At 43.5% G+C, this 11308-nt stretch overlaps 2 protein-coding genes across 2 annotated transcripts; one reads left to right on the forward strand and one right to left on the reverse strand.

The window, feature by feature from the left end:
• Positions 1-389: 389 nt before the first annotated feature.
• On the forward strand, positions 390-2275 carry GLAREA_06556 (Acetyl-CoA synthetase-like protein; the record flags this gene model as incomplete). The annotated part of the gene is made up of 5 exons (XM_008081969.1): positions 390-482; positions 554-691; positions 741-1615; positions 1667-1862; positions 1928-2275. 5 exons carry the CDS (start codon positions 390-392, stop codon positions 2273-2275), a joined length of 1650 nt encoding a protein of 549 aa, XP_008080160.1.
• A 71-nt stretch (positions 2276-2346) lies between these two features.
• On the reverse strand, positions 2347-10506 carry GLAREA_06557 (Thiolase-like protein; the record flags this gene model as incomplete). The annotated part of the gene is made up of 20 exons (XM_008081970.1): positions 2347-2933; positions 2981-3266; positions 3318-3555; positions 3621-3709; positions 3765-3927; positions 3976-4319; positions 4365-4442; positions 4494-4772; positions 4823-5515; positions 5569-5817; positions 5871-7082; positions 7131-8131; positions 8188-8331; positions 8381-8509; positions 8561-9007; positions 9070-9291; positions 9336-9454; positions 9508-9816; positions 9875-10400; positions 10452-10506. The coding sequence occupies 20 exons, from the start codon at positions 10504-10506 to the stop codon at positions 2347-2349; spliced, it is 7170 nt and encodes a 2389-aa protein (XP_008080161.1).
• Positions 10507-11308: the final 802 nt, after the last annotated feature.

Below are 11308 nucleotides of genomic sequence, written 5' to 3' on the forward strand. Positions count from 1 at the left end.
CGCTCGTCTGCAAAGCGCAACGAAGGCACCGCCTATCACTTGCTTCATGCAAGCCTTCACGCGCGGCGATTATCGATTTTTTCGTTCCGGAGTAAGCATTTAGCCAAAGTGAAGCGCATAATTTATCTGATTCGTGCAGCCGACCATAACGGACTCCATCATTGGGTTGCCTTTTCCCGCCTTCCAACATGTGGCGTAAGCAGATCTCTTGTGATAGGTTTCGCCGTATATTTCAGCTTACCTAAGATTTAAACATCTCACCGATGACACATAAGCGTTGATGTAACACCTCAAAACTCTTCGTGTATTCCTCTGCCCTCAGACGACTTCTTACTCGAGTTCAATAAGTCGAAACTCGTTTCTTGGGGAAGTAAGGTAGCTTGCTCAGCATGGGGTTCTATCCCACTAGATATGAAGAGATTCCGAATGTGGATTTGCTCACATGGATATTTGGTGGTCCTGAATATGACCAAGATAAAGACGTGAGACACTCCTTGCGGCCTTTGATCCGGTACATCCCACAATATACCTTGTAACTAACAACGCTCAATAGATATACATCGATGCGCTTGACAGTACTCGAAGAACCACGAATCGTCAAGCCAGGAGTACTGTCAGGAAATTAATTTATGGCTTCAAACTGCTTGGGATAAAACCCGGAGATAGCGTGCTAGTACATTCATTCAGCGACGTAAGCTTACACTTTTCTAGCGAGTATCTACAGAAACTGAATAAGTTAGATAATGTATCCAATCCTCTATCTTGGGATCATAGGAGCCGGCGCTTCTTTTGTTGGCTCCAATCCCGGTAACACTCCGATCGAACTAGCCCATATCTTCTCTCAGGCTTCTATCCAGTGCATTATAACATCACCCGAGCAACACTCCACCATCATGCTCTCAATTAACAATATTTCAGTTCCAATATCCCACAATAATATATTAATCTTTAACACACCACACCATCCCTCTATCCCGGACGGATTCCAATCCTGGGAAACGCTCCTGAAACATGGAGAAACTCCGTGGGAATACTTCAAAGATGAAAAGCTCTCAAAAGAAGCCATCACTTCATTATTCTCGACAAGCGGCACAACTGGAACACCTAAAATAGCAGCACTATCTCATCACGCAACGATAGCACGATGTATCGCATCATATGACCCGCACCCCAAGCCTTATCCAGTCTCCCGGCTTCTCTGCCTTCCTATGTTCCATGGTGTCGCTGCAACTGCGTCACACATAGATCCTCTCCGCTACGGCATCCCAACCTACATTCTGCCGCGCTTCTCTCTTTTTCCCTTTTTAGACGCGATTGAGAAATATAACGTTACCGAAACTTCCATGGTTCCAGTAATCATGAGCATGATCTTACGGGGTGAGGCAGGAACAGAGGAATATACAAAAAGAAAGTTAAATAGTTTGCGATTGGTGAGATGTGCGGGTGCACCGTTAGATCTTGGTGTGCAAACAAGTTTTCAAGGGCAGTTGGATGTGAATGCAAAGATTCAGAGGGCGTGGGGATTGACGGAGTTTGGAACCGTGACAAGCTTTCTTCAGGGGGAAAAGGATGAGACTGGAAGTTGTGGACGCTTGTTAGTCAATGTTGAAGCGAGGTAGGGATTTCTCAAACTTGATGTCGGTGGAATAGAGTTGATGATATATAGAATTATTGACGCAACCGGGTTGGAAATATTCGAGGAAGATGTAAGTGGAGAAGTTTTGGTGAGAGGACCATCGATGGCGACGCGGTATCTTGGAAATGAGCAAGCGACAACAGACGCGTTTGCAGATGGGTGGTTAAAGACTGGTGATATTGCTTACTGCAAGGCGGGAAAGTGGTACCTCGTTGGCCGCTCAAAAGTAGGCAAACCATGCTCTCAAACGAACAATAATAGAAAGATCAAAGAAAGACTGATTCAAAGCAGGATATGATAAAAGTTAGAGGATGGCAAGTTGCCCCAGCGGAGCTAGAATCATGTTTGATGGAGCATCCATATGTCACAGATGTTGCCGTGATTGGAATCAAATCAACAAGTCAGGAAACTGAACTTCCGCGAGCTTACGTGGTTCTTAGGCAGACATCTGATTCCAAGTCTGAGATGGAAATCCCAACAGAAGAAGAATTAAAGACCTTTCTGGGATCTCGATTGGCGAAGTATAAGGCGCTGGGTGGCGGGGTTAGGTTTGTGGAGTCACTACCAAAAACTGCTACCGGGAAAACTATGAAGTTGGTTCTGCAGGAGGCTGCATTGAAAGAATTGAGAAATAGATAATTTAGTCATGGATTATCGATCAGTAAATGCTCAGCTAAATGTAGGCCCCCTTCAATGCAAACCTCGTTCATTCAAGCAGCTCCATATTTCAATTCCGCGTCCATCTTCTCCCAAACCAAATCCATCAATTCCTCCAGCAAAAACCCCTTCTCCAAGATTTTGAGGAATGGCACATCTGCATTGAATTCCTTCCACGCCAGCGCCCGTAAATCACTACTAAGCATGCTATCCATACCAAGATCCGCCAATGGCATTGACATGGCATCTTCCAACCTTTCACTCGGGATTAACAACATCTTCGATAGCCCTTTCAAGATAATATCTTTTACTGCATTCTTGACAGAAGCCTGACCCCCAGCTTTTGAAGCATTCTTGAGAATTGTGAGTGTGCTCGAATTTTCAGCCACAGTGTTGGTTGAGGGTACGCTCCCAATTGCCAAATTTTGGAATCGTTCATCTTTGAGCCAGATTGTGTCGCGGTTAAGAGCGAGATTCTCTAAACCAGTAATTATATGCGCGTCCGAATACCGATCAAAGGTCATGGTCGAAGTAGCAGGATATCCGACATCGCGTAATTGACAGGCAAGTTCCATCATCGACAGGAATTCCGCCTCTGTGATACCATATACACCGTTCTGAAGCATTGCAGATTCCATTTCTGGATAAATCAGATGAGAAATTATATGTCGGCTAAGAGCTACTTACCAGGAGTTTCTTCCACGTGCCCAATCTCTTGAACCACGCCTAACGAAAGAGACGAAGCCTGCATTCCAAGGTTCCGACGATGTCTCGCCATAGAATCCATGAAAGCGTTTGCAGCTGCGTAGCTACTTTGAGTCGCTGTTCCTTTAATTCCGAGCGAAGAGCTAGTCATGACGAAGAAGTCCAAAGGTTCGTGGAACAATGCTTGGTGGAGGTTGATGGTCCCTTGCACTTTCGGGTTGAGGACCTCATGGAACTTTTCCACCGTCATGTTCTCAAACAGACATGTCTTTTAGAAGTTCAGCTGTGATCAAATATTTGCAGTAAGGAGAATTCATACCTGAAAAACTGCTGCCGCATGGATGACGCCTCTGATTGGCATTTTAGCAGCCGCAACGGCTTTGTCCACATCTTCACGGACAGAAACATCTCCACGAATAATTTGTACTGATATTTCGACATCAATCTTCTTGGAATATAGCTCAAGCTCGTCCAAAAGTATTAGAGCTTCTGGCTTTTGTCCACCAGATCGAGATAGAAATACAAAGTGACGAGCACCTCTTTCGGCCATCCAAGAGCTGAGCAGAGAGAATAATCAGTTTCCAAACTTAGAGTATCAAGAGAGAATGAGGAAAAATCTCACCTAACGCTTCGTCCTAGCCCTCCAAGACATCCTATCATGAGAAATGTCGCAGACGAATCAAACGACAATTGCGTATGAGCTATTCGACACTATCAAAGTAAAAAAATCAGACGTGTTCTAGATTGAATAGAGTGCGACACCTACCGGAACGTTGGAATCTGGATTACACTCCAGTATCACTCTGTCATAACTTTCCAAGCTAGAAGCAGTAGAAACAGCATTTGGGAGCTTCGAAATATCTAACGATTGCGAAGACGGCGGAACAAGATACCCAGAGCGATATAATGCGAAAGCTTCTTGAAGCAACCTGGAAAGCGTTAGATTATGGATCTCATAAAACACAGGGAATTCCTACTCTTTGACATCCTCACCCCCTTCTCGAAGAATGTCCAATATGTCAAATGTGATGAAACTGGCACCCCCAGCGAAAACGGATTTGTCAAATGTTAGTAAATTAGGTACGTTAGAACCTCCACCGAGCAGCAAATACTTTCCACCCTTCTTTAGACACTTCCACAAATCTTGGTGATTTTTTGCTGCAGCTGATGTAATGATATTACGTACCCCGGACCGTCCAGCCAAGCTCATGAAGTTCCTCACCCAGGTATTCGTGTTTGCTGGGACTAGACGATCTACATGCACGTTTTCTGTCCGTAGGAAGTGTTCCTTTTCAGATTCAGTCGTATAGGTTACAAACATCTGGCTAAATTAGCAGAGGTTGTCTGGAATTGATGTATATCGTACCTCAAGGTTTCTGTGGCGACCTGTCTGTAAGAACATCGAAGCCAACAAATAATCACCAGGCAGGTGGACAAGAATGGGCTAAGCCAGGTCAGCTTTATACACAGTACTTCTTGCGGGTCTGGGACCTACCTCCCGCTTTCTAGGTCTGATGAAGTTATCTAATGCGTATATTGCAGAGCATAGCGGTACGAATAGTCCAGCTAAGTCCTCAATCTTATCGTCAGGAAACAATTTGTGGCACGAATTTTGGTTAACGATGAATGAGTTGTCGAATTTCCCCGGGTTGAGAATTAGAACACGATCATTTGGTTGAAAATCAACGACCTGAGATCCAATAGACCGAACAATGGCAATAGACTCATAACTAAAGAATTCGGACTCTTGTTGACCCTTGAGTATTGAGGCTTCCTATTCACACATCAGCATCAAACAAACCAGCAACTGAAATATTAACGAACCATTACGCTCAGAGAGTACGCCGAAGCGTCCACGAACATATCCCCTGGATTCAAATTGTCGCTGACTTCGCCGCTTCTCTTTTGTGTATAGTAGAAGCTATCAATCTGACCTACAGCCTGGAAGTCTAGTGCCAAGGACGAACTGCTGTGAAAGGCTCCCAATTCCGCTATGGGGTTAATCCGTTCTTCAAATCTGGAATTTTCAACGTCGTCCGGGAGGAAGCGGCTGATATGGACAATCCCACCCTTTTCCGCCAAGTACATCTCAGTTCGAGAGATTTTCTCATTTTGAAGCCTGATTTGTTGATCGAGAATAAAAGAGGCCGATCTGGCGAGATTCTTTTCCAGCGGATCGATATCGAAACATGATAATCGTAATGATGGTTGCTCGTTCATGAAGGTCTTTGCGAAACCCGATGCAAGTGACTTTTCTGGCTCAAATCCATCACAGAGTCCTCCATTCGTGACCCAAATTACAGATGATGCGTGCTTGACTAAGCATTGAACTGCTACTAGCTCGTCGCTGGTCATTTGAGTTAGTAGCGGGCCCTCCATTTCAGCAGTCGTTATTATTTTCGAGCGCTTGGGAATCTCTGCAACACGTAATAGCGACACAGCCGATGTTGACATCCCGCATTGCGTTGCTATTGTGGTGATCTCGTCATTGAGATGATGCGGATTATTTTTGTAAACCTAAGATGGTTAGAATCTTCGAATGAAAGGTAACGCACGCGATGGGACCCTACCAGCCATAATCTTTCATGTTTGTCAGAATTTTCGTCGAGAACTTGTGTCAGTTCGCACAGTATCAGGTTTCGGCATCGAGCTATTTCTGATGGGTAATGTGTGAACCCGCCCGCTGCGAGGTTTTTTGCCAATGTATCTCGAGCAGGGTCTACAGAGACATCGAGATCTATCAAGAGTTTCCCGTTAGGCTTCAAAAACTCCTTGCAACCTTTCAACCGTTGGTTGGTAATCTTCGCGATATCATCATTCTGTGGTTCGTCAATACTAATGCTTTGTTTAACAACTAGACCTCTTCACTAACCTCTGAAAAAATTATCAGATCGTAAGACTGAGCGTCGTGTGTCGACCCAGTGATAGAATTATCATTTTCGAAGGAGCGAAATTCCATATTTTTGAATCCTCGAGAAAGTTTCTCCTCTAAAGTCGAACCATCATTACTTACGACCGTGTACTGACTATAAAGTGGTTGGGAGGAATTTCCACGGAGTGCCTTCAAAGTGCTTTCCAACGACCTACACCCAACCTGAAGAATTTTCAAAGAGCGGCCTTTATGAACCAATAAGTCTATAAAGTCCGTAAGACGAAACTTCTCGGATTCCAGCAGAGAATGCGTATCATATTGATGATGGAGGTGGTTGGTTCCTATTCTATCCACATCCGGTTTCCATACAAGACGAGTGTATGGCTGTCGTGGTGCAGTGACTTTTGAGTTTTTCACACCTCCTTCGAGAGACAAAAATGATACTCTACCATCTACAAGCAGCTGTCCATTCTCTGAAAAGACTTTAGCAGCGCCGTGAACTGATCTGAGCCCACGTAGCTTGCCCTGAGCATATACCGAGGCACTTTCGGTAGTCGAATCAGATACTGAAGGTGTCCAGACTGTCAACTGATCAACACAGACAGGTAGAAAAGCTTTTGAAACTGATTTTGTGGTACCATGAGCTGCCATGACTGATATCTGGAGACATCCATCAAGGGTGGTAGGATGAATGACATAGCGTGATTCCGCGGTCATGATATTCTTCGTGGTGTTCAGTTCAATATTTGCAATAGCTTCGTTCTTTTCAGGGATAAAGCTGATGTCTGATAGTGTTTGAAATGATAGTCCAAATTCCACCCCCACATTTGACAAAGCCGCATACCAGTTTTTAGCGCTGAAGACTTTGTTCCGTTGGGTCAGAAGCATCTGCTGTGGGGCATGTTCAAGCGGCTCTACCAGACCAATCATACCTGCTCCATGTTCAGCCCATTTTCCATCTTCTGTGACTGAGCTTACACGGAAATCAAACCACTTAATACTGTTTTTCGCTGATCCTGCCAACTCCAGTACATTGACGAGAGTTTCTATCGACCCTTCGGAAGGAATTGTTAAAGCCGAAGTGATGTTGAGATTTTGTATGGCGTACCCTTGTAGAGGGCTCAGAAGGCCTTTGTGATCGGCCACTTGCATAAGGGCTTCGATTGCCATAGCGATGTATCCAGCGGCAGGGAAGATGAAGTCATTGCCAATCTGTAAATGTTAGCGAGAGCAATTGTCGAACAACCTGTGTATTGTTACCTTGTGATCTCGTAGCCACGGCACAGATGCGATTTGAAGATGGTTTCGCCACAAGTAAGAGTTCTGCGATCCACCAGGTTCGCGACTACCCAGAATATCGTGATGACAGTGCTTCCGGAAATATAGTTCCCGACCCCACCGTTTGTCCTTCCATAATAGATCACCGTAGTTCCATTGATAGCTTGGAAGATCTACCAAAAGCTTTCCCGATTCGTAAATAATTCCGTTATTTGCATCTTTGTCTATAATTTCAGTTGAATTGACTCGGACTAGATCAATAGGGTAGCCTATAGTGAACAAGGTCCCTGCCAAATTGAGCATATTGTCTACTCCATCGTGTCCTCTGATTAACGAAGGTAGATATGTCAATCTTGCTTGATCAAAACTCAAGCTCGTGGTAATCTGTCTAATCGGGCCAGCGAGAGCACTGTGCGGTCCAATTTCAACAAAATAGTTGATTTCTGGTTGTGAATTGAGGAGAAGGCGAGATGCCTGATCGAACAGAACCGGCGATTCAAGATTAGCGCGCCAATGGCCGAACGGTATTTCATCAAACTCAAACAATTCGCCAGTGATACATGAATACAGAGGTACCCTTGCGAGCGTAACCTTTCTCGTCGGCGAGTGAATCATTCCAGTATAGACTGCCTCGAACAATCTTGTAAATTCTTTCGCTGCGGATCCCATCAAGTGAGAATGGTATGCGTTGCCAGATGTGTTAACCTTTCGAGCAAAGATATCCTTTTCAACCAAAAGTATCTTGATCTCGTCAATTGTATGCTCTCCTCCGCTCAAAGTGACACTCTGAGGAGAGTTATAGCATCCAATGATTACATCGGACCTACCTACGAGGTATGGTTGAACTTCTTCGGCACCAAGACCTACTGCCAACATAGCACCTTCCACTTTGCAATTCAAAACAGCAATGCCTCTGTAATAAGCAATCGCAACAGCTTCTTCTCCTGTAATTAACCCTGCAGCAAACGCGGATGCAATTTCACCTTGATATCGTTAGCTCTCTACACTTGCTACTTTCATTTATTTTTGAAATGCATACCAGCAGAGTGGCCAACTACAGCTTTCGGATGAACACCCCAAGATTGAAGCAAGATAGTCAACGCAACTTGGACTGCGGTACAACATACTGGTGATCGAACAGAATGATATAATGTAGTCGATTCTTTCGGCGCTGATAAAACATCTGTTTAATTGTCAGCGAATGGCAAAACTGTAGTCCCCACCCTCTTTACCTATAATGCCAAAATCTGGGGGTGTCGGTAAAAGGCTGAGGCTGGCCTCAAGTCGTTCGAAGGTACGTCGTACTGACGGGAAGTGTTGAATTAATGAATAACCCATTTGTGCCCACTGTGCACCTTGTCCTATCGTTGGTTTAGCGGAGGTCATTTATCTAAGTAAAGTCGGGAATTTACCAGTAAATACAAACCCTAGATTAGTAGCGATATTTCTCGACACACCAAGTTCGAATTTGCTGTCCTCAATGTCTGTTGCTGAGCGATCATCATTCCAAATATTGAATCCTCGATGGCGAAACCTGCTACGATGTGCAGCAAGAGTGTATGCAAGATCGGGAATTTCATGCTTGGAAGCAACTGATAAAATGGCGTCGTGATTCCGGACCAGAGTTGCTTGATCGTGAGCAGAAAATGCAAGAAGGTACTTTTTGGTGTCTCTAGTTGTATCAATAAATGCAGGCACGTTTGTTACTTTGCGAAGAAAAGATTCGGTGGCATCAAGTATGACATGAGCATTTGCCCCTCCATACCCAAAACCGTTAATACTAACTCGACGGTATTTAACAGTCTCTGGCCAAGGTGTCATAGAGCAAACAACTTGCAAGCGGCCAGTCTTGAAGTCGACTATTGCGAAACGTTTGTTAATCTTATATCTCGATTCCTTCAGCTAAAGAATTTGTGCTTACTGTTGGGATTGAACCTTTTAACTCCAATAGTTGCTGGAATACATGCCTTTTCAAGGCAATAGACCGATTTTATAATAGCAGCCAAGCCGCTTGCTCCTTCACAGTGACCAAGATTTGTTTTGACAGAACCAATCAATAATGGGTCCTCAACTGTTCTGCCCTCAGCGAAGACATTACCCACAGCAGCACATTCAATTGGATCCCCCACACTAGTTCCAGTCCCTGCTGAGTTAGCTAACGCTACAGACTCTGTGGAAACAACTAACCATGGCACTCAAAATATCCGGTCTGATTGAATGCCAATCCAGCTTTTGCGTAAGCTTTGCGGATAACAGCTTCTTGAGCTTTAGGACCTGGATGATTGATTCCTGGACCTTTCCCATTCCTGTAAAGGTCGCAATAAGCATAAATCATCTACTTCCATCGAATGATACTCACGAATTGATGGCAGTGGCTCGAATGACGGCTCTGATAGGATCTCCATCGCTTATGGCGTCTGACAATCGTTTGATGTACAACGCAGCGATACCATCGCCTCTACCAAAGCCATCTGCAGATTCATCAAATGTGTGACAGGTGGACGATGGAGATAAGACACCAAGACTCTCACTTCCAAGCTGTTTCTCAACGCTCATGACAAGATTGGCTCCTCCAACTACTGCTGCCGTACAGTCACCAGCCAGTAAGCTCTGACATGCAAGATGCAGTGCGTACAGAGAGCTAGAACAAGCCGTGTCAACAGTCAAACTGCAAAGATCCACTTGGTTAGTGTCTGTACCGTTGTATCTTCTGGTCAGAGAATTACCTTGGTCCTTTCAAATTAAACACATAGTTGATGCGATTACTCAAAATTGTCAGACCTGTTCCCTGCTGAAGATCAGTAATTGCTTGATGCACGGAATGAAATTTCCTTGCCGTCGGCTGGTATGGAATGCGAAGCTCTGGATCCCAGGATTGTAATTGACTAAAATCTGTGTTAAAGCACCCAACATAACATGCAGTTTCAGATCCAGAGACATCTTCCAAAGTTTTACCAGCTGACTCAAAGCACTCGTATACAACCTCGAGAAGCTTTCTTTGCTGAGGATCCATGCTTGTCGCTTCCAAAGGACTGATGCCAAAGAAGGAGGGGTCGAAACTTCGATAGCTGTCATCGTGACTGAGAAAATACCCACCCCTTCCGTACAAAGTTCCTGGGCGGCCTTTGGTGGGATTGTACCAAGAATCAATGTTGAATCTGTTTTTCGGGAAATCGGACTGGCCTGAACGTTCTTCTTTCAGCATTTCCCACAACTTGGAAGGGGACGAGGAATCGCCAGCAAATCTACAACCTTGTTATTGGTCAGCGAGGAGTACAACATCTTGTTATCTTGTTGACTCACCCATGCCGACAATCGCGATTGGCTCCACGCCCGAGTAACTATTATCGGCGGTCATGGTGTTAGCAATGTGTGTAACTGGCTAACTTGGAAATTGAGTAGTGTAAGATGGACAGAAAATCCGATTATTTGTTTGAGTAAAGCGAACGCTTGAATTTACCCCGGAAATCCTGGATGTATTGAGATTGGGTCTACGCCGCTTTTTGGTCAGCCCGCATATATTGAGACGCCACGGCGTATTATTGTCCAACTACATCCTGTCGACCGGATTAAAAGTAAGGTAGAATAATGCCAATGCTGACACGCAGCGAATGTATACTATTGTTAAATCTATAAACATTTGACAGAGGAGTATGCGCTTGTCGTCGTCGAATGTAGTTGTCGTCGTCGAATTACTTATATTGTCGTTAAATGCGTTTCTTGTCGTTAAATACGTTTATTATCGTCGAATATAATTATTTCGTCGAATATATCTATTGTCGTTAAATACGTTTATTATTATTAAATACGTTTATTATTATTAAATATATTTATTATTATTAAATGTATTTATTTTATAAAATAAGTATCTTACTATATTTATAAATCTAGATTCTTTAAGATTTTATAAACTAAATTATAGATTTTTTATAGAAATTTAAGAATTCTTAGTATTTATAAATTAAATAACTAGTTTATAGAATCTATAAATTAATATAGATTATTATAGAAATATACTTACTTTTATTAAATAAATAGTATATAAAGTAGTCTAATTAAAATTTACTAGTTATATAGTATTATACTATATATTATAAACTAAGTCTTTAGTTTATTAAGGAAATATTTTTTAGTTAGACTAGTAGCTATTAGGGTTAGGG

This window comes from Glarea lozoyensis (genome assembly GCF_000409485.1).
Source record: "Glarea lozoyensis ATCC 20868 chromosome Unknown GLAREA15, whole genome shotgun sequence".
NCBI classification, from domain to species: domain Eukaryota; kingdom Fungi; phylum Ascomycota; class Leotiomycetes; order Helotiales; family Helotiaceae; genus Glarea; species Glarea lozoyensis.